We start from the raw sequence: 23,790 nt of genomic DNA, 5'->3' as shown, positions 1-23,790 counted from the left end.
TGGGCGTAAATGCACAAACAGATGAAAATGATCGTCCCCTCGTAGCAAATATTCCAACGACGTGCGATTCAGGGCGTAGGAGAGGTCATGACTGCCTCAGAACCGCCGGCCAGCTTGTAACTGCGCATGCGTGCCCGCCCGAGTGGAGCGGCCAATGAGGACGTGCGGAGGCGGTGACGTATGTCCGCGCGCCGGGAGCCGGCGAACGCGCAGGCGCGGCGACGTTGTGACGCCGCTTCCGGCCGTGTCAAACCTTGGACTTGTCGCGAGAGCCGATGTCCCCAGCCCGGTCCCTGCCCCCGGCAGCGATGGTCACGGCGCTGGCGGCACGGTGAGGGAGCGCCGGGGAGGCTAGGGAGCGCCGGAGTTGGGGGGGGAGGAGGGAGCGCCGGGAGTTGGGGGGGGAGGAGGGAGCGCCGGGAGTTGGGGAATGAGGGAGTTGGGGGGGGAATGAGGGAGCGCCGGGAGTTGGGAATGAGGGAGTTGGGGGGGGGGAATGAGGGAGCGCCGGGAGTTGGGGAATGAGGGAGTTTGGGGGGGGGAAATGAGGGAGTTGGGGGGGGGGAATGAGGGAGCGCCGGGAGTTGGGAATGGAGGGACGTTGTGGGGGGAATGAGGGAGTTGGGGGGAATGAGGGAGCGCCGGGAGTTGGGGAATGAGGAGTTGGGGGGGGAATGAGGGAGCGCCGCTGGAGTTGGGAATGAGCGGAGTTGGGGGGGGGAACTGAGGGAGTTGGGGTGGGGAATGAGGGAGTTGGGGGGGGAGGGAAATGAGGGATTGCGGGGGGGAAATGAGGGAGCGCCGGGAGTTGGGACATGAGGGAGCGCCAGCGAGCTGTGGGAGTGCAGGGAGTGTGGGAACTGGGGGCGTCTTTGAGGGAGCACAGTGAGTTGGGGGGGGGGGTTTGCTGTGGAGTGGTTGGTAGGGAGGAGAGGGAGATGGTGAGGGAGGGAGGTTTTGAACATAATACATAACCGGAGGAGGCCCCTTGTTTCTGTTGCACCATCCCATAAGATTGTTTATCTCAGCCCACTTTCCTGCTCTAACTCCATATTCGTTGATTCCTTTAGGGATGGTTAGAGTTTTGTGTACGGTCATAAAAATGCACTGTGGCAATAGCTCTACAGCCCTTGTAGGTTAAACAAGGATTCACTTCCCTATGTGTAAAGAAATTTCCTTTCATTTTTGCCCTGAACGATTGACTTTCTTTTGAAAGTGACCCCTGGTTATTGGCTCCTTTGCTGCATCACCTCTCGTTCTCTAATCTCTAGAGAATAGAGCCTTAATCTGTTGATCTCTCCTTGTACAAGGAATCCCATCTGCCATTCTGGTCTGTTCTGGTCACCTCACTACAGGAAAGATGTGGAAGCCATAGAGAGGGTGCGGAGGAGATTTACAAGGATGCTGCCTGGGATGCGGAGCATGCCTTATGAAAGCAGGTTGAGGGAACTCGGCCTTTTCTCCTTGGAGAGATGGAGGATGAAGGGGGAACCTGATAGAGGGTATAAGATGATGGCTGAATTGGTGGCCACAAGAGGACATAGGTTTAAGGTGCTGGGGAAGTAAATATAGAATGTCAGGGGGTAAGTTTTTTACTCAGAGCGGTGAGTGCATGGAATGGGCTGCCAGCAATGGTAGTGGAGGCGGATACGATAGGGTCTTTTAAGAGACTTTTGGATAGGTACATGGAGCTGAGAAAAATAGAGGGCTATGGGTAAGCCTAGTAATTTCTAGGGTAGGGACATGTTCGGCACAGCTTTGTGGGCCGAAGGGCCTGAATTGTGCTGTAATTTTTCTATGTTCTACTTCCAACTTCCACCATCCCAACTTCTAAATGGCACATCTGGCGGAGCTGCTGCCTGACTGACAGAGACCAGAGTATGATCCTGCCCTTGAGTGCTGTCAGTGTGGCACCTGCACGTACTCCCTGAGGCCATGTGGGTTTCCTCCGGGTGCTCTGGTGTCCTTCCCAATCCCAAAGATGTCTGGGTTGGCAGGTTAATTAGCCACTTTAAATTCTTTTTAGTGCGTAGGTAAGTGATAGGATCTTGGTGGAGTTGATGAGAATGTGGGGAGAATAATAAAAAAAAGATTTGTATAAGAGTGTAAATGGATGGCTGACAGTTGGTATTGGTTTATTATTGTGGCGTGGACTCAGTGGGCTAAAGAGCCTATTTCTGTGCTGTTTCTCTCTGACTGAATCAACATGGTGAGTGCCTATTGCTGTTCCTCTAGGTATTGGTTTATTATTGGCACCTGTACTGAGGTACAGTGAAAAACTTGTCTTGCATACTGATCGTACAGGTCAATTCATTACACAGTGCAGTTACATTGAGGTAGTACAGAGTGCATTGAGGTAGAATGGGTAAAAACAATAACAGTACAGAGTAAAGTGTCACAGCTACAGAGAGAGTGCAGTGCAATAAGGTGCAAGGTCACAACAAGGTAGATCGTGAGGTTATAGTCCATCTCATTGTATAAGGGAACCGTTCAATAGTCTTATCACAGTGGGGTAGAAGCTGTCCTTGAGTCTGGTGGTACATGCCCTCAGGCTCCTGGATCTTCTACCCGATGGAAGAGGAGAGAAGAGAGAATGAGAGTATCATTGGGTTGGGATACACATGCAACAGTATACGGTTTTCCAGGCACTATCTCACCAGGGCCCAATATAATTGCAGCAAGCTGCCTTTACTCTTGTTTTCTGATCCTTTTGCACTAAAGGTCAACATCTGATTTGCTTTCCTAATTGCTTACTGTTTCTACATGTTAACTTCAATGAGTCATGTACAAGGACACCAGTCCCCTCTGAACAACGCCTTCAAATGTACAACCATTTTTAAAAATATTCAATTCTTTTTATTCTTGTAACAATGTGAATGACTTCATATTATTTCATCTGCCAAATCCTCGCCCTATTCACTTAAATCTATTTACCTTTGAGTTTCACTGTATCCTCCCACAGCCCACACATCCACCCAGCTTTGTCTCATACATTACTGTAGATTGTGAACAGCTGGCTTTTCACAACCCAAAAAATGAGCCACTTATTCCTATTGTTTGCTATCTGTTGGCTAATCCTCAATTCATGCTAGTATGTTACCATCAGTCCCATGCACTCTTTGTTTAATAACATCTTGTGTGGCATCTTATTTAAAATCTTCTGAGTACCTTGCATCTATAGGTTCCCCTTTATCTATTCTGCTAGTCAAAATCACCAAAATGAAAAGATTTGTCAAACATGGTTTCCTTTTCATTAATCCATGTTGACTCTGTCAATCTTATTATTTTTTAAAGTGCCCTGTTAACATTTCCTTAATAATAACTTTAATAGCCTCTGAGCAATAGGAATGAGCAATGAAAACTGACCTTGCCAGTAACACCCAGATTTTGAAAAAAATGAGTGAATTAAAACTATTAAAATCTAAATGTTATTCCATGTCTTCTCTCTTCCAAACACCAGTAGGAAGTGAGGAAGTTTGATTCAGGGAGGGAAGTTTGAGTAATTTGGGTTTGGAGTGGATGGAGTTGATTTTAATAGGTTTGACAGGGGTGAATTAGATTTTGGGGTTGGCTGAGGGATTGTAAATTGAGAAGGCTGGGTACAGTGCCAATTTGCTGTGGGATTTTATTTCATTTACTTTGATTTATTTGTAATGAATATGCACAATTTAATCCAATAGTGAGACTAGTAAGATTTCAATCCAGTTAGTGTTTGTTGCACTTTTTAAAGAAAAATCATAACTTTGCCTCAGGGGACCTCACTCAGGAAAATAATGCCAGAAGTTGATTGATTAGATGAACAAAGTCAACTAGTCTTCTTTTGTCATATTGGTGCTTAAGTTTAAATTTAACTTTTAAATGTCATAATTGTAGTCATCCTTATTTGCAATATACCAAAATAAAAGTCATGAACCATGTACCATACTTGTTACTAATTCAGTTATTCAGGCTAAACCCCTCATAATAAATGTGGGTTCCTGGCATTCCTCCCAAAGCTTGCAGGTCAATTTTGAACACTGGTTTAATTGGAAATTACAAATCTTTGGCTTGGAGAAATCAAGCAGGTTGGCTTTTCTGCCAAAATCAGGGTTTCAGTCCAATTCCAACCTCTTATTCTTGATATCAACTTTAGGTGACACAGTCCTGTTCCTTGTGGGTGCACAGTGAAAATTTGCCAGCAATTTATTGCTGATGGCCCATCTGATGCACGTGTGCATATGTGTGGTCAGGGACAAAAATTAATAAGTATTTGTTGGGGAGTGGGTAGTAGGTGAGGTTAAATCCTGTGCTTTGCGTGGGACTGAGAAGCTGGTTTGCGCAGTGAGAATTGCGGATAATGTTATTGTTTGAACTTGGGAGTAAGGCACACTGGGCAGAATAAACTTTTATGTTGTTTGTATATATTGAACTTTACGTCAAGGAATGTTCCATGTAGAAACTGTTTCATGCTGTCCGCTTGCATTGTTGACTCTGACGGTGATGGCCTTTCTCAGTAAAGAAAAAACTTTGTCTTATCAAACATGCATCAAATTGTCATGCATTTTGTGGTGGAATTCCCTCTTAATTCTAAACACTGTAATCTTACACTTGTCTAATTACTGCATTATTGTAGCAACTTCTCCCTTTTATGGTCACCAGCTAATCCCTGATGACCAACAAGAAAAGTTAATTATTCATGATGTTTGCAAAACAAAACACTTCGGAGTAGTATATCTGGGGCTCTTTATTCTACTGGTTATAACTGTTCTTGGCTTGGGTTGAGTTGCCTGTTACATGTTCTTTATCAGCCCAGTAGATTTTTTGTCTTTATTTCTTCAGTGGAGAGTCTTGTTCACTAAAAGCATAAGTTGTAGAACTTACTGACCATTTGTTTAAAAGTTAGATGAAGCATACCCATGAATTTCCAGTATGTTGAAGGATTGGCAGGGTGGTATGCCACCAGGCTAATACAGGTTGGTAAATCATCTCAATGTTTTGAACTGCAAAGTAATCTCTGGTCTCTTTGTATGAATAGTTTTTGTTATGATATCAAATTAGTCTGACAGTTTTCATTTCTGGCATTTATTCAGTTGTCTGAGTAGGGCTCAGTAAATCTTGCTATAGGGGAATGCTTGCCATCTTTTTTTGCTTCATAAAAGGTGAAAATTCTGTTCTGATAGCAATCACAATTCATGTTGAAGATCAAAAGAAATCTATGTAATTTTAATGGATATTGTCAAGTCATAGCAAAATTGTTAACTTTGAGAGAGGTTCCTATTTTGGTTGGAATAATGTTTCTCACCATTCTATAACTTAGTACATTTTCTAATAGTAATTCAGTTACCTACGCTTAGCCTTCGTATCTCTGCATGGCATATTTGCTGATGTTTCTTATAAACTTTCTAGCTATTTTATTTTAGTCCCTTCTGATGACATGATTTTGTTACTGCAGTGCGATGTGTAGGTGGACTATCATTTTATTTTAGAAACACACAATCAAAAATAGATTAACAATATTCTTTAAGTACCTGGAACTGGACACCCTTCTGCAGAGAGAGTCAATGGTTGTCAAACTGTCAAATGTATCACATCTCACTTAACTACAAACAGCTGTTTTTTTATTTATCCTATTTGAAGAATATCACGAAGGCAAATTTAGTTCATAGTAGCAGAGCTCCAGGATAATTTAGAGAGACAAGTGACTGTAGATGCTGGAATCTGGAGCAACAAACTGGACCTAATGCAGGGCTTCAACCTGAAATATTGACCATTCCCCCCCCCCCCCACAGATGCTGCTGACCCACTAGCAGATTGCTTGTTGCTCCAGGGTAATTTATTCTGAAGGGAGATGGAGAATGTTGTATTTTCACTTTCCATGAGGAAGTATAGACCACTGTTTGGAATAGTTTCTATAGTTACTTGACATAGCAACAGTTTGGAGTTTTGAGGAATTTTACAGCGCAATAATTTTTTTCAGGCAGTGATTTTAGGTAAGCTTGTAAGTTTCTGGTTGTTCTCCTAAGCAGGAAATTGATTGAACCTTGTATATAAACGTTAAGCCTCAAGGCTTGTTATTCGATTAAAGTATTAGCTGGTGGTCTTCTTGAATGTGAATTGAGAGATTTGAAACAAAGGAGCTTCCTCAATCATCAGCCTGTGAGGATGCTCTGTTCCTGAACTGCAGACCAGGGACCTGCTGTATAGGATCGGAAATGTCTCTAGTATATTGATAATGGATTGTACTTTTTGCAGTTTTACTTTAATCCTGTATGATGAGCATCTTTGGCAAAGTTCATTGTTCACTTGCATTATTCTGATATTGGCATACCCAGTACATTTCTCATACCAGATGACACAAAATGATTTCTCCAGGCTTATAACTGAAAGCAAAACTCTGTAGTTGTATGTTGTGTACTTTTTCCAGTTTCAATGGATGTAGTACAGGCATTCATTTTAGCTGGAGATCTGAAATTTAAATGTTTGTGCTTTTGACAAAGCTTCACATGCACATCACTATTGTAATTTACTGATGTCTTGGCCATAGTGTTGAATCCCAAAAGAGAACCAGAAAAATGTTCAAAATACTCGGAGTATTTTGGGTGGGGGAAGGAGCTGGTCAGTGTCTTTAGGTTTTTACCATGCTGAACTAATGACCTACTTGTGCTTTTCCTTGATTGCTGCCTGAACATCTGAGTATTTTCAGCATATTCTGTAAATTGGTTTATTGTAATATGTACCGAGGTACAATGGAAAACTTGCCTTGCATACCGTTCATACAGATCAATTAATTACAGCAGTGCATTGAGGTAGTACAATATGACAAGGTCGAACAATAACAAAGTGCAGAATAAAGTGTTACAGTTTCAGAGAAAGTGCAGTGCAGGTAAACAGTAAGGTGTAAGGCCATAACGAGGTAGATTGTGAGGTCAAGAGTCCATTTTATTGTACTAGGGAACCATTCAATAATCTTATAACAATGGGTTAGAAGCTGTCCTTGAGCCTGGTGGTACATGCTTTCAGGCTTTTGTATCTTCTGCCTGATGGGAGAGGGGAGAAGAGAGAATGTCCAATGTGGGTGGGATCTTTGATTATGCTGGCTGCCTTACCGAGCCAGCGAGAAGTATAGGAGGGGAGGCTGCTTTCTGTGATGTGCTGAGTTGTGTCCATAACTCTTTGCAGTTTCTTGCAGTCATGGGCAGAGCAGTTGCCGTATCAAGCTGATGCTTCCAGACAGGGTGCTTTCTGTGGTGCATCAATAAAAATTGCTGAGGGTCAAAGGGGACATGCCAAATTTCATTAGCCTCCTGAGAAAGTGGAGGTACTGGTGAGCTTTCTTGGCCATGGCATCTATGTGGTTGGACCAGGTCAGGCTATTGGTGATGTTCAATCCTAGGAACTGAGCTCTCAACCTCAGCACCATTGATGTAGACAGGTGTAAGTGCACCATCCGCCTTCCTAAAGTCAATATCCAGCTCTTTTGTTTTGCTGACATTGAAGGAAAGGTTGTTGTCTTGACACCATGTCACCAGGCTTTCTATCTCCTTCCTGTACTCCGACTCATCATTATTTGAGATACAGTCCTCTATTGTAGTATCATCTGCAAACTTGTAGATGGAGTTAGAGCAGAATCTGGTCATGCAGTCGTGAGTGTATAGGGAGTAGAGTAGGGGGCTGAGGATGCAGCCTCGTAGGGCACCAGTGTTGAGAATAATCATGGTGGAGGTGTTGCTGCCTATCCTCACTGATTGTGGTCTGTTGGTCAGGAAGTCAAGGATCCAGTTGCACAGGGAGGTGTTGAGTCTTAGGTTTAGGGGTTTGGAGATGAGTCTGCTTGGAACTATAGTATGGAAGGCGGAGCTGCAGTCAATAAACAATAATCTAATGTAGGTGTCTTTACTGTCCAGGTGCCCCAGAGGTGAGTGTAGGGCAAGGAAGCTGGAGTCCGTTGTAGATCTGTTTTGGTAATAGGCGAATTGCAGTAAGTCAAGGTTGTCTGGGAGGCTGGACGTAATGCATGCCATGATCAGCCCCTCGAAGCATTTCATGATGGTGGATGTCAGGGCCACCGGGTGGTGGTCATTAAGGCACGTTACCTTATTTTTCTTAGGTACGTGGATGATAGTGGTCTTAAAGTAGATGGGAACCTCAAATTGAAGCAGGGAGAGGTTAAAAATATCTGCAAGTACCCCTGCCAGCTGATCTGCGCAGGATCTAAGGACACGGCCGGGGACACCATCCGGGCCAGTTGCTTTCCGCGGGTTCACCCTCTGGAAGACTGATCTTGTGTCCACAGCAGTGACTGTGAGTTCAGGTGCATTGGAGGCTGTTGGGATGGGTGGTGACATTCCGATTCTCTTCTGTTCGAAACTTGCTTAGAATGCGTTAAGCTCATTGGGAAGGGATGTGCTGTTGTCGGTGATGCTGCCTGACTTTGTTTTGTAGCCTGTTACAGCATGTAAGCCCTGCCACAACTGACGACTGGTCTGGGACTCTGACTGGTATTGTCTCTGGCATCCTGATGGCTTTACAGAGGTCGTATCTTGATTTCTTGTAAAGGTCAGGATCACCTGATTTGAACGCTGCAGTCCTAGACTTCAGTAGGGAGTGGATCTCCTGTTTCATCCATGGTTTCTGGTTTGGGAACATCCAGATTGTCCTCTTCGGTACACTGTCCTCAACACACTCACTGATGAAGTCCATGATGGTGGTGACATACTCCATCTAGACTGAGTGGTGAGTCTTTGAACATGGACCAGTCAACTTACTCAAAGCAATCATGTAGAAGCTCATCTGTTTCCTCAGACCAGCACTGTATGACTTTCTGTACTGGATCCTCACATTTCAGCTTCTGTTTATATGCAGGGAGAAGGAGCGCAGCCTGGTGATCTGACTCACCAAAGTGAGGGTGACTCCATAGGCATCTTTGGTTGTGTAGCAATGCTCAAGGGTGTGTGGGACCCTAATGGGACGGGACGTGTTGGTAGTATTCTGGTAACACACTCTTGAAGTTGGCTTGGTTGAAGTCACTGGCTATGATGAAGAGGGCTTCGATATCCCGTTTCGAGGCTGTTGGCCAAGGAGTATAGTTCATTGAGTGCAGGCTTCATGTCTGCCTGGGGTGAGATGTAGACTGCCTTGAGGATGGCTGAAGTAAACTCCTGTGGCAGGTAGTATGGGTGGCACTATTATTCTTTTCAGATTTCCAACATCTGATATTTTGATTGATTTGCCGTTATGCCCAGATCCTACGTGGCTTTGTTTTTTTAAGAATTAGAATGGCCTGCCTTTTATTGTTGAGCTGGTTTCTCGTTCTGCCTTTGCTTCTATAGATAATGATGTTTGCGTCTCGTGCATTTCAAGTTGGTGGACTTTGAACTCTTTAGCTAAAGTACAGTGTAATCTTTGCACCACTTAACATTCATGTTATCCTTTATCTTTAGATAAATAATCTTAAACAAGGTGGTAAAGGTTTGGCACCATCAGCATGCCCTGAATCTTCAATGGTGCTACAATATAAACTGACCTAATCCTACCATGTGATTGGTTGGTGTGATGAGCGTGAGCACTAATGCACTTCCGTTGGCCCAATCATTGCCATTGTTTCGTGGTTAACCTCAAAATGGGGTGAGGGTGAAGATGAGGATCTAATTGGATTTGAGAGTTTGCCAGATTACTGGCACCACAAGATCTGATGTGAGAATAAATGAGCGAGTTAGTTGGAGTAATTCCTGGGTGAAAAGTTGTCTACAATCCCTGCTATGATTGGTCTCTAACTTGGTATCTTCAAAGACACATGTGACTTTAGTGTGCCAATAGCATGCATTGTAAGAGGCATGGGAGTGTCTCCTGGGCAAGCCTCGCCATGCATGAGCCAGAATGCACATAGCAAATTAGTAAGTGTGGTCAAAAGGAGACATTGCAGTAGATTTTGAGAGCAAGTGAAAAGCGGAAGGTGCACGAAAGCTTTCCCCTTGAATTCATTTATAGGCCGAGGGCTTTGTTGGCAAGGCCAGCATTTAATGAGCAATCTTACTTGCTCATGTGAAGGTGGTGGCATTAAAATGCTGCAATCCTTTGGGTGAAGGTGTTCCCTTAGCACTCTAGGCTAGTGAATTCCAGGTTTTGGATCCAGTGATGAGGGAACAGCAAGTGCCATCCCAGGAGGTATATGGTTTGCTTTGTTTTGGATGTTGCTGAGCTTCTTGACTGTTTGGAACTGTAGTCAACTTGGCAAGTTAAAGGGTTTTCCATCCCAGTCCTGATTCATGCCTTAGATGGCAGTAAAGTGTTGGGTAGTCAAGAAATGAATCACTAGCTACAAGGTATCTAGCCTTTGATATGCTATTTCAGCTGCAGTGTTTATGTAACTGGTCAAGTAAAATTTCCATTCACTGGTTACTCTAGTTTTTTGATGGTAGATGCTTTGGCAATTTAGTGCCATTGGTTGTCGAGGATAGGTGGTGGCTAAAAATGCTGACTGCCTGACAGTTGTGTTGTGTGAATGTTACTTGCAGCTTGCCTGAATGTCATTCGGGTTCCGCTGTTTGGAGGCATGGATTGCTTCATTTTCTGTGCAGAGGTGACGGTGTTGCAGTCAGAAGGAAGATGTCTGCTTCTGCAGAACAGCCAAGTTTTGAAGGAAAATCTTAGTTGCAGCCCTAGGGGAGGAGGTGTACCTTCCTCTCATTGTGGTTTGCTGTAAGACCCTTTTCTGCACTGGAACATGGAAGTTGTGCAGAAGCTCTTTTTGACCTCTGACGTCTTCCTAAAGTTCCACGACATCCTTTTTGTTTGGGGACACAGAAAAATATCACCCATTAGATTACTAAAACTTTGTAAGAACTTGTAGAAGAGATTCATTTTTGATGAACTCCGTACTGGAACCACCAGGGACTTGATTAATGAAAGCCAATTAAAGATATTTGAACTCCACGATTTTCCACTGTCCGTCACTTGTTTTGCATCAGGAGTTTGCAGTTGCTCCCAATCTTTATGATCAGTGATTTTTGAATGAAGTCTTCAAAAAAAAATGCTATCAATTGACAGTTCACAGCATATCTACAGTTGTGCATAACAAATTGTTTATCACTGTCATGAAAATATTTAGATGTTTGTACTAGTACAGCTGAATAGAAGCTATTGGTTAGGTCAGTTGCTGAAGAGAGTTGAGTATTTTAATAGCATAGATTTAATTTTACAAGAAAATGCAAATCCTGGTTCCTTGTTTCATGGTAGATAAGTGAAGTACATAACTAAGTAGTTAAAACCTAGAATTCTGATTGCATTTCAAATATTGTATGAGAGGGTTACTGCTTGCGTTATTGTCACATCTGAACCCAGAGATTAAAAGTACTTTTAAATTTTATAAAACATAATTGAGTACAGATTATAATAGCAATTGCTCCTTAAAGTTGGTGGAGCAGAATTTGTAATTACAAATAACCTAGGCAGGACAATGCAAACAAGATTTGAAGTACCAGTTGCACTGAAACAAGTGCAACGCTATTTGGTCTCATCTGTCTGTAATGGTGGATGAATAAAATCTTTCATTGGTAGACCAGCTCTCCCAATGAAAATATCTTCAAGGCTGCATGGACCGCATCACAACAGTGTTTCAGCTGAAATATTAAACTGTTCAGGTTGTACCAGTTAGCTACAGATGTAATGTGTTCTCTTGTGTTTCATAGGTATATTGTCGCATGGCCATATGGAGAGAAAGGACTTTAATGGATGGCTTGAAACCCTCTCCAGCACATTTATCACTTTGACTGATTCCCAGAAGAATGAGACTTTGGACCACCTGATCAGCTTGAGTGGGGCTGTCCAGTTGAGACACCTCTCCAATAATCTTGAAACACTTCTGAAAAGAGACTTCCTCAAACTGCTTCCACTGGAGCTTAGTTTTTATCTGTTAAAATGGCTTGATCCTCCAACCCTGCTCAATTGCTGCCTGGTCTGTAAGCAGTGGAATAAAGTGATAAGTGTCTGCACTGAAGTTTGGCAGGAAGCCTGTCGAAGCTTGGGCTGGCAGATTGATGATACCATTGAAGACACACTACACTGGAAGAAGATCTATCTAAAGGCAGTTAGAAGGATAAAGCAGTTGCAGGACAAAGAAGCTTTTGAGACATCCTCTTTAATTGGCCACAGTGCAAGAGTATATGCTCTCTATTATAAAGACGGATTGTTGTGTACAGGTCAGTATCACAGACCCAAGAATGCCTGGAAACAAAATGCATGCAAAATATTTGTGAAATATTTGCTGAAATAGCAATCACAAAATCAAGGAATAAATTATGCAAAAGACTTGACAGTCAGAAATAATGTTGCTTTTTCTTGTGCTTTGGTTCTCCATTCTTCCATAATACTTCTTCCAGTATTAGCTGTCACTACCTTAAGCTGCATTTCTCCCTCCATTTCTTGTGATGTTAGTTTATGGCTGTTGGGGATTAGGCGAGTAATCGGTTTTGGTATTTTCTTCAACTTTTCTCCCTTCCGCCAAGTAAAGTCATCAGAGTTGTGGTTGATGGCAATCTGGTCGAGTATTCAATGACTATCACATCCAATTGAATTGAGTGAAAAGTAAGCTCACGCTCAGCAGATGTAATGGCTTGGCAGCATTCAGTCAGGATTTCCATCAACCATTTCCTGTTTTTTATCTGTTTATACCTATCTGTCACACTTTTATTAGTTGAGCAGTTTTTAGAGTGAAATTAATTTATGGTTTGTGTGGGTTTAACAGGTTCATTTGTCTTTGATACTAAATCGTGTATTGTACATTGATAGTCTGCCTAACGTCACTTGACAAAATGTAATCCTTTTTATACAGTATAACATGGAGTGTACATACATATTCTCTGTGTAAAAACTGAATCTGGAGCAGTGAAGCAAATTCTCCTTCTCGTTCCAAAGAAACAGCAATGAGCTCTTTCTCTCCCCCCCCCCCCCCCCCCCCCAACCAATAAATCTTTCATTTGCTTGAAGTGTTGATGGAGACTGTCTACTTTTTGTCGACCCAGCATCTTTCTTCTATTATATGTCTGCAAGTTACATACAAAGGCTTGGCAGTGCATTGAACATTGGGTTTTGGACTCGAGGATGAGAAGTGGGTTGCAAGTGACTCAAACAGGTTTTCTAGGGTGCAGTGCAATTGATTAACTACAATTTTAAAGCTTTAGATATGTTCCTGGTGTTTTATGATGGAAACTGCTGTAGTTGTGCTCTGTTTAGTTTTCATTTGTGCTGCATACAAAGGTCCTATGAACTTAGAACGGAACAGTACAGGAACAAGCCCTTCAGCCCACAATATCTGCACCATGATGCCAATCTAAAATAATCCCATCTGCCTGCATGTGGACTGTATGCCTCTTGTAATTTTATATACTTCTATCTGGTCACCACTCAGCCTCCAACATTTCAGAGAAAGCAAACCAAGTTTGTCCAACCTCCCCTTTTAGCTATCACACTCCAATACAGGCAACATGCTGGTAAACTTCTTTCCAAAGCCTTTACATCCTTAGTGTGGTGACCAGAGCTGCACACTGTGCTCCAGATGTGGCCTAGCCAAAGTTTTATACAGCTGCAACATGACCTCCCAACATTCAGTACTCCAACTAATGAAGGCAAGCATGCCGTGTGCTTTCTTTATCACCTTATCCACTTGTGTTGTTACTTCAGGGAGCTGTGGATTTGTACTTCAGGAGGAATCTGCTGGTTCTACAGGGCAGGCACGGTAGTGTAGCAGTTAGCGTAACACTTTACAGCGCCAGCGACCTGGGTTCAATACCGGCCACTGTCTGTAAGGAGTTTGTACATTCTCCCCGTGTCTGCGTGGGTTTCCTCCGGGTGCTCTGGTTTCCTCCCACATTCCAAAGACGTACGGGTTAGGAAGTTGTGGGCATGCTATGTTGGTGCCGGAAGTGTGGCGACACTTGTGGGCTGCCCCCAGAACACTATGCAAAAGATTCGTTTTACTGTGTGTTTCGATGTACATGTGACTAATAAAGATATCTTATCTTAGAATATAATGTTGGGGTGCAAGTATAGCTAGGGTTTAATTGTGTAGACCTGTTACTTCAGAAGAATCAAAATGTATATTATGTAAATTCGAATTATAAAGTAATGCAGGATTAATTTGCAACTTTTCAATGTCGTAATATTATCCACAGTACTAAAAAGATTAGCTTTTTTTAATTTGCAGGCTCTGACGATCTATCTGCCAAACTCTGGGACGTTTGTACTGGTCAATGTATTTATGGGATCCAGACTCACACGTGTGCTACAGTAAAGTTTGATGAACAGAAACTGGTTACAGGATCGTTTGATAACACAATAGCCTGTTGGGACTGGATCTCGGGAGCAAAAACCCACAACTTCCGGGGTCATACGGGGGCAGGTACTAAACAGCAAAAATATCTTTGGATAATCTTATTAACACTCCTGCTGTGTGCCGTCATTAGAGTAAACTTGCAGTGAAATTGTAAATTGCTACTGAATTTGCATGTTTGCCAATACTCCAGCGTAATGCTTTATATAACGTGATTTGAAATGTAGCTGACATGTAGTACTTCTAATTGGAGAAACCCCTTAATATACTTGTGCTACATTGTAGATTTTTTTTCAAAATTTTCTTTCTCGTCACGATTTTCTTTCTAGTCATTCCTTGTGAGCAGCTGTTTGGAGTCTCTCACAAAAGACCAGCTGGCAACCTTTCAGTTGAAACTCTTAATGTAGGGTCTGAATGAACTAGTCCAGTTATGGTTGTCATATTTTAAGTTGGTTTTGTGATTTTAGTTTACAATATTTAGCAGGTTTTGTATTGATGGGAATCAGAAGCTTTCTTACAATGAAAAATATTTTCTGACATTTTATTGACTGCATGTGACACTGTCCAATATTGTACCTGTCTGTTATGTACCCTTGAACATTAATAAAGCTTATGATTCATCCTTCATCTATTAAATTCTTTCCCTGGCTTCCAGGCCTCATTCACTTCCTTGAACCAAACCCATGTTCTTCTAAGCTGCCACTTGAGTTGTAAGTCACAAGTCTGAACTGAATTAGACTCTATACCTTCTGGTTATAGTTAATATTACCATTGGAATTAAACTAGTACCAGTAAAAGGGTCACAACGATTGATGAATTCCTCCAAATTATGTTAATGACTATGAGCAGAACTAAAAGATTAATTATTTTAATTTGACTCAACTATTCTTCTCTTAGTCACTAAAGGCTTATTTCTCATCACTGATACCCCTCAATAACATCAGAGGCGTGTCAGTAAAGATGCATCAAGTACAGGCACAAATGCTACAGAAAACATTGTTTCAGGGCACATTATCTGTTTTTATTATGTTTGTAGAAATTTAATCAGTTCTAACATTATAAATGGATTTTTCTTTAGTTTTTAGTGTTGATTATAGTGATGAGCTCGATACACTGGTCAGTGGGTCTGCAGATTTCACTGTGAAAGTATGGTCATTATCGACAGGAATATGCCTGAATACACTCACTGAACACACAGAATGGGTGACCAAGGTATTATGTGCCATCTTTTTTCCAAGTTGTTTTGTTTGTTCTGTTCTTGCATTAATTAAACTTGATGCAACATGAAAGTAACCTAAATATGATTGCGCAATGTGATGTGGAGAATTTTAATGGTGTGGTAGCAGAGTGGTTAAGTTATTGACTTGCATTCCAGAGGCCTAGACTAATCCAGAGAAGAGTTCAAATCCCACCACAACATCTGAAGAATTTATATTGTTAATTAAATAATGGCCACAGTGAAATGGCTTGATAACCTATTAGTTCACTGATGTTTTCTAGGGAAGGAAATCTTTCATATTTACCCAGTCTGCTTTATAAATCTTTTGTATTTACCCAGTGACTCCACCCAGAGCAATAGTTGGATTGTATTTGACACAACCTGCAATGTGTGTGTGATCCCCACAGCTACACTAACCTACTGCAGCAGCACAGTGTGGGCCTTGCTGAAGGCTCCATTTTACAGCCCTGACCACGGGAACAGCTTATGGGCCTTGGGCAGCTATCATTCACTGCTTTACAAATTTCTGTTCAGGATTATTAATTATAAATGCAATGACATAAAGAAAAAGAAAAATTAAACTAAACCTAAATCAGGTTGTTGCTTGGACAGTAGCTAGGGCTGTATAAATCTGAGGGGTCAGATGTGAAGTGCCATCCAGCCCCCCCCCCCCCCCCCCCCCCGCCCCCCCCCCCGGTCTGATGCTGTCATTGGACCCTGTGTGTTGCTGCAGCATCTGGCCTCTGGTATGTCTCAGTTCTGTGCTGTGGTGCACTGAGACATGGATGTCAAAGATGCACTGAGGTTTCCTATGGAACCATCACCTGCAGTGCAGCATGATCCAGCCAGATGTTTCTCGGAATTGCTCTCTGGAATGGCCCAGCATGCCACTCGCTTCGCTGGTAATTAGGAATGGGCAATAAGTGGTAATCTTGCCAACAACATTCCCAACCCCTGAAAGAATAAAAATACATACTTCATACATTATCCTGCGTGACAATGTTGGGGTACGGAACATTTTCTGCCAATAGCATTCAGTTAACATTGACTATTCCGAGTCATTTAAGGCATATATTGTTTGTTACATTTTTTTAACCTTGTTTGTTCCTTGGGAAAATCAATTTCCTGGTGCATCATTCTCATTTATTATCCCATTTAGTGAGCATATCCACCTATGGACAGAACATGAGTTTGAAGCTACCAAATCTGAAGAGCTCAGTTGTACTAACTTGCAATTGAGATGCAAGTAGAATTATCAAATGAAAACAAATAATTATTTTCATCAAGATGCTACAAACCAGTTATAGTGAAGACTAGGTACATTGCAAGAGACCGTGGTGGTATATTGTTCTTTATGATTAGAGAATATGGATTCTGTGGTTAGGTTTTATTACTGGCGACCATTCACGTCATCGTGTCATGCACAGTTGACTGGTGAATTAAAGCTGTTGCAATAATCTTTGTTGTCCTAGACAATTATGAAATTTAAAGAGGCTGAGCAAAACCAGATGATCGTTGTGTGGAATTCAATACCTATTCTTAACAAAATGTTAATTATTGTGATTGGTACAAGTAATTGAATGTTTAATATCAATCTCTGGTTTAACCTGATCCAGGCAAGCATGTGTACCTTTTAAGTTCAGCTAAGATGAATATGAAATCATCAAATGCAGTCTCCTTTCAATGGCATGATACTAGAATTGACACACCATAACCCTCATGTAAAAATGGAGGTTGGTTGCACTTCTGATCTCTGGTTTGACCTAATAACCTCAATCTATATATAGTTTGATTGCATTAATTGATTTCATAAAATTGGTTGCAAGTGTGACTTTCATTTACAGGAAGTGTATGATTTGGTGGCATCCCTGTGAATAATGTGCTGTTTTACCCTGGTCTTCGCTTAAATTCATAACCTATGTTATATAATTAAACTTGAAATGGGCCTAAGACCCAAATTGTATGTTTTCTTATTAAGGTTTTAGTGATTCTAATGCTCCTCTCCTTCACTATACCTCTGCCTGTTTCCTTTTGTTAATACAGGTGGTTTTACAAGTCAGCCAGGTTGAATCCGTGATGCACAATCCAGGGGACTATATTCTATTAAGTGCTGATAAATATGAGATTAAGGTAATTTTTTGAAGGAAATCTCCACTCCCTTTATTTTCCCATATCATGTTGTTTTCCTTCTCTGCAGGAGTCTCTTGAGACCCTTGTCCTCTCTTTATACAAATTTGATTTCCTCAGTGCTTTGATTGGAACAGTGGGTCGGCCCTATCCTTGTATTTCTCTTATTAAACCTCCATCTCTCAGCCCTTGCCAGTCCTGTATTAGACCCTCCTTGAAACCAGTTTTTGTTCTTCACTCAGAACACATCTTTATGTGGCTCATTGTGAAATTTTTTTCAAGATTGCTCTTGTGAAGCACTTCAGGATATTTTGCTACATAAGCTATGACGCACATTCAAGGGACTATTTTCTATTAAATGCAGCTCGCTTTAAATCATCCAAAGCAGCGTGGTTAATCTGCTGGCTTGCACCAAAGTCTCGTCAACTGCATTAACCATGTGACTGCTGATTGTTAAACAGTACCTCTATTTTTAACACTATGCTGGAGGAACTCAGCAGGCCAGGCAGCATCCGTGGAGAAAAGCAAGCAGTCAATGTTTCGGGTCAGGACCCTTCTTCAGGACTGAAGATAGGAAAAGGGGAAGCCCAATATATAGGAGGGAAAAGCAGAGCAGTGATAGGTGGACAAAAGAGGGGAGGCGGGGTGGATACAAGGTGGTGCAGATGCGGGTAAGAGATAGTGATAGGCTGGTGCAGGGGAGGAGGGGAGAGCAGATCCACCGGGGGATGGGTCAAAGGTAAGGAGGGAGAGGGGGAAAAGGTAGAAAAAAAAGAGGCCTACCTTCTACTTTTCCTCTTTTTTTCTCTTGTATTTTCTGTTGTATTCCAAAGCATACACTTTCATCTGCAAATGGTGTTGTGGTTCTTGTAATAATTCAAATGCATTTAACAAAATTTCATTGTTTATTTATAGGTTTGGCCAATTGGGAGAGAGGTCAACTGCAAGTGTTTGAAGACACTTGCTGTATCAAATGACCGAAGCATATGCCTCCAACCAAGACTACAATTTGATGGCAAGCACATTGTTTGTGCATCTGATTTAGGATTGTACCAGTGGGACTTCGCGAGTTACGATATTATAAGGTATTGGTCACTATTATTTTGTTGAGAACAATTATATTTTAATTAGTTGTACTGCCCAGCTACAGGAGCATAGTTATTATATTCACTCAGCATCCCAGAAATTGACCTTAAAATGGCACATTCTGAAAAATAGTGAGTGAATATTTATGTAAGTATCAATTTAATGTGGAATTTTATTTATCACTTGAAATAAAAATAAGCAGAAAGTTGATGTGCTGTCCAACAGGATAATATTGAAGGATAAAAATCAGAAATTGTTGCTGTTTTTTTAAAAAAAACCTCAAAAATGCAATTTACTGCAACATTAGAACTGAACTGCAGAAAGGGGTAACCTTTCAGGAAGAGGAATTTTTGCTGAATTTATAAGCAACTCAGATATTAAAAATTGTTTTAATGCAGTTTTCCTTGTCATTGTAATGCAAGTTGATTTTCAGTGAAAGCTTTAAATATTTACAGCCCTCTTACGAGAGGAAAAAATTTGGTAAATGCAACTATCTTGGTCCACAGAAATTTTCAGGCAAGTTCTCTAATTCCTTTGGATTCTGTTTCCTATATTTAAAAATTGCAATTGCACCTAATCTGCAATTAGAAAATTACAGTGAACAAGTAGGACGTGGCTTAGAAATTTGTCATTTGGTTTGTCCACCTTTTCTCATGTAACTCTACCATCATTACCCTCGGTTCTGTTTGTTCTGGTATTCTTATCTAGCTTCCTCTTGCATCTATACTCTTTGCTTCAGCCACACTCAGTTCCTCTTGACATTGTCTGGGAAGTGTTTCTTAATTCTATTTGCTGATTTACTATAAGAGAAGGTTGTAGATGAATGGTCTACGACCTGAAACATTTACCGTTCCTCTCTCCATGGATGCTCCCTGGCCTGGTGATATTTCCAATATTTTCTATTTTACTTCAGATTTCCAACAACTGCAATATCCTGATTTTCATATATTCTATGTTAATGGCTTCCCATTTTGCTGCTGTTTTGTGGAAAGCTTACAGGGGAATGGCGACAGCTTGATATTTCAGACATCCAGCCATCACATCAAACATTCCCAAGACTTGAAGGAGCTTGGTCCTTTTTCACTCTCCCTCAAGCACCTACTAGTGAACCAGCATAACACTCCTGTATTTCCCAAGAGTTATCCTGAGGCATCTGAGGTTTCCAGTGTCTATTGGAATTTGAGGCAGTAATTTGCCCCCTCACTCTGGGGTGGATTTGAACCCAAGTGCAGAAACTGAGAAATCAGTGTTCCCTTGCAGTTCTATTATCTTGGGTCTCATATATATTCATATACATGAATATATAACGTATATTCACTACTGTTATAAATGTAGTGTATTTTTTTTCATTCACTACATTTATAACAGAGCTGCACTCCTTAGGCTATAATTTTCAAACATGGGTGTATCCCTGTCCTCTTGCATCCCTGATGTTCATAACTCGATCCTTCTCAGTTGAGCCCTCAGCGCCTAACCCCCACGTTCAGGTATTTCCTTCTTTAATCTTCTACCTCCCTTTAAAGCTTTCCATAAAGCCTTCCATTTGGCCAAGTTTCTGCACTTGCCGTAATATTGCCATGTAATGTCAATTTTGGACACATCTTGGGGTATTTCACTTCATTGAAGTTCCTGTATAAATCCAGGGGTGGATTACAGTAACTTAATAGAAATTGCTGAATTGTAAAATTGTCATTTTATTTTTACAAGTGTCAAGAGTTCTGCTTTTTGTATAAATGTTACTTGTCTCTGAATCCAGCTTTACCAGTTTACTGTTTTTGCTTCAGAGTTATTAGAACCCCTGATTCTACGAACCTTTCCTTATTGAGCCTGGGAGAAGTCTTCGCTCTGCTTTTTGACAGCCGTTACCTGTACATCATGGACCTAAGGACAGAGAAACTGGTTGGCCGGTGGCCTCTGCCTGCATACAGGAAATCCAAGAGGGGTTCAAGCTTCCTGGCAGGGGAGACCGCGTGGCTAAATGGACTGAATGGCAAGAATGACACTGGCTTGGTTTTTGCCACAAGCATGCCGGATCATAGTATTCATTTGGTCCTGTGGAAGGAGAATGGATGAGAAGATATCGCAACTGTCGGGCGTGTACTGCTTGTGCTGCTGTTTTCGAGGACGTTTCTGAGAATGCAGAATCTTTGCATGAACCAAAGAAGCACAGACCAGGCATTCTCTCATGTACAGTACAGTTGATTGCCTTTATTTTTTTTAAAAAAAAGTCAAACGAAACCAGCATGTTTGAAAGTTATTTTTACACCTTAAATCTGTTTGCTTGCATATTGATGTATCAATACAGGAAGGGAAGGAAAAAAAAAGTATGTTAAATTAAACATGGCACTGTTTAGAAATTTATGATGAGCCAAGGGTTTAAGATTCTGCTATACAAGCACATTTCAATGTAATTAATCTATTGTTTGCAGTATTCTGAACATTCCCTGAATGCCTTCATTTCTTCTGCACCTGAAAGTATAGAACACATTACTTTTTATATAAATATTTCCATTCAGGACTTTGCCTTAATGCTTTTATTAGTGGTTGCTCTCAATGAGCCTGTTTATAGAACATTAGGTAGGTACTTTAAATTTGTCCACATTTTATATTTTGGTATAGTCAGTATTTACAATGATATTTTTTATTGATATTTGCCCACATTGTCACAATTGTTAATTATCTTCAATATATTCTTTTTGAAGAAATAGTTGGAAACTTGCTTGGCTACTTGCCTCATTTGCGTTAAAGGTTCCATATTTATAATCTAACAAAGCAGTGCAGTGATGATGTTCCCTTTGTACTTGAGGCTGCTAGATGTTCCCTGTTGAGGTCTTCCCATCCAATTCCCTGTTGCTCCTGTAGTGCTTCCTAAACTGGCAATATTACTGATTACACTGGAAGCCATAGTGTGTCTGTACCAGTTACAAAGGACAACATATAGGTCTTTCGGGTTTTGATCCTGTTCTGCCATTCAGTGAGATAAAATTGATCATCTCCGCACCATCCGTCTACCAGGACTTGCTCTGTGCATGCATGGAGCCACTATCATGGTCAAGAGATGCTCGATAATATACACTGCTGCAATTGGTTACAGGAGCATCGACAGGGGATCCAAGAGTCTTAGCATTTAAAATTTGATGTCATTGGAATTGTGCTGTAGAGTTTTGCAGTACTTTTTCCTGGAGTCGGGCCTGGATTTATAACTGCTGTGGAGCAATGAATTTCAAAAGGGAAAGTCTTCCTTCACTGACCTTACTGCTTCAAAATATTCAGTTACAGAACTGAAAATGGTAATTCAGTCAGTGTAATTACATGTATTATCAGAAGGCCTTCAATGATAGACAAGCAAGTGTGGTCAGAATGCGGAGCTGTCTCCAGAACAAAACAAGGAATAGGAGTAAAGAATTGGTATTCAGGTGGAAGATGATGGATAGGGAGTTGGCAGAGCAGTGCAGCTAACAGGGCTGTGCTTCGTATCTCCAGATACCCAGGTTCAATCCTGTCCTCCAGGGCTGTCTGTGTGAAATTTGCACATTCATGCAGAGGAGGTTTTTCAGGTTGATTCTGGAGATGAGGGGATTAGCCAATGAGGAGCGACTGAGTCGCCTGGGACTGTACTCACTGGAATTCAGAAGAATGAGAGGGGATCTTGTAGAAACATATGAAAGGGATAGATAAAACAGAGACAGGAAAGTTGTTTCCACTGGTAGGTGACACTAGAACTAGGGGGTATAGCCTCAAGATTCAGGGGAGTAGATTTAGGACAGATGAGAAACTGCTTTTCCCAGAGAGTAATGAATCTGTGGAATTCTCTGCCCAAGGAAGCAGAAGAGGCTACCTCATTAAGTATATCATAGTAGGGGAATTAGGGGTTATGGGGAAAAGGCAGGCAGGTGGAGCTGAGTCCACGGCCAGATCAGCCACGATCTTTGAATGGCAGAGCAGGCTCGACGGGCCAGATGGCCTCCTCCTGCTCCTGGTTCTTATGTTCTCCCTGTGACCACAGTTCCCCCGGAAGCTGCAGTTTCCACACTCATCCCAAAAATGTTGGTTAGTGAGTTGCCCCTGTATAGGTGAGTGGAAGAACCTGGGGGGAATTGGGATTGGGGGGGGGGGGGGGTAAAATAGGATTAGTGTGAATAGGTTAACGTTAACACAGACTCAGTGGGCCAAAGCCTCTGTGCTATGACTCTGTGTTGTCTCAGAAATAGAAGCAGGATAAAACATTTTGGCCACTGAGCCTTCTATACTATTCATTAAGATCATGACTGGAACTTAGCACCACTTTCCTGTGCTAATCTCTGTATTCCCTCAGTCTTCAAAAATCTGTCTTGAATCCGTGCTAGGACACTGTCTTCACAATTTAAGTTAAGTATCTGGTCTTGCAGTAATTTCTAAATTTTCAGATGCCAAATTTGTTCTGGGGTATGGTCAATACAGGCACTCCCCAGATTTGTCCCTAAGAACAGTCCATAGGATAATTTCCCAAGTCAGAAATATCTGTTCTCTATAGTAACCCATATTATATTGCTCTACATGCCCTTGCTATAATTCTCAGTTCATTGAATAATCACCCTAACACCAACCATACATAAACTAATGGAATATGTACTGTATCCAGTTATGAAACATTTGATTATTATTGCTAGCTTGAAAAATGCTTTAAAAATGGGAGAATTTGCATAAAGTTAGATTTCTATCAGTCGGGTCATACGTAACCCAGGAAACCCCTGTACTGAGGAGGATCGTAACTTGGGTGTTAATTAACTTGGAAGAATGGGCATATGATTGGATGAGTTTCAATGTTGATGGATGCAAGTCGGTGCATTTTAGGAAGGATAGCAGTGTCACTTGAGTTTAAGTGGAGTAGATGAACAAAGGGATGTTGGAGTGCAAACACAGGTTAGCACGGCCACAGGGAAACAAATTGAGTGCCACATAGTCACAGAGAAACAGCATGGAAACAGGCCCTTTGGCCCACCAACCTGTGCTAACCACTGACCACCCACTTACACTAATCTCACATTAATCACATTTTTTTTATTCTCCCCAC

The 23,790-nt window shown here is 41.6% G+C and overlaps 1 protein-coding gene across 1 annotated transcript; it reads left to right on the top strand.

Moving 5' to 3' along the window:
- Positions 1-191: 191 nt before the first annotated feature.
- On the top strand, positions 192-22,870 carry fbxw2 (F-box and WD repeat domain containing 2). The gene is made up of 7 exons (XM_052037030.1): positions 192-331; positions 11,667-12,176; positions 14,180-14,374; positions 15,384-15,517; positions 17,568-17,654; positions 18,567-18,736; positions 20,522-22,870. The coding sequence occupies exons 2-7, from the start codon at positions 11,687-11,689 to the stop codon at positions 20,808-20,810; spliced, it is 1,365 nt and encodes a 454-aa protein (XP_051892990.1). The 5' UTR covers positions 192-331; positions 11,667-11,686; the 3' UTR covers positions 20,811-22,870.
- Positions 22,871-23,790: the final 920 nt, after the last annotated feature.

Source organism: Pristis pectinata, chromosome 23, assembly GCF_009764475.1.
Source record: "Pristis pectinata isolate sPriPec2 chromosome 23, sPriPec2.1.pri, whole genome shotgun sequence".
Lineage (NCBI taxonomy): Eukaryota > Metazoa > Chordata > Chondrichthyes > Rhinopristiformes > Pristidae > Pristis > Pristis pectinata.
The sequence above is the reverse complement of the archived record's forward strand: the minus strand, read 5'-3'. Positions and strand labels throughout refer to the sequence as shown.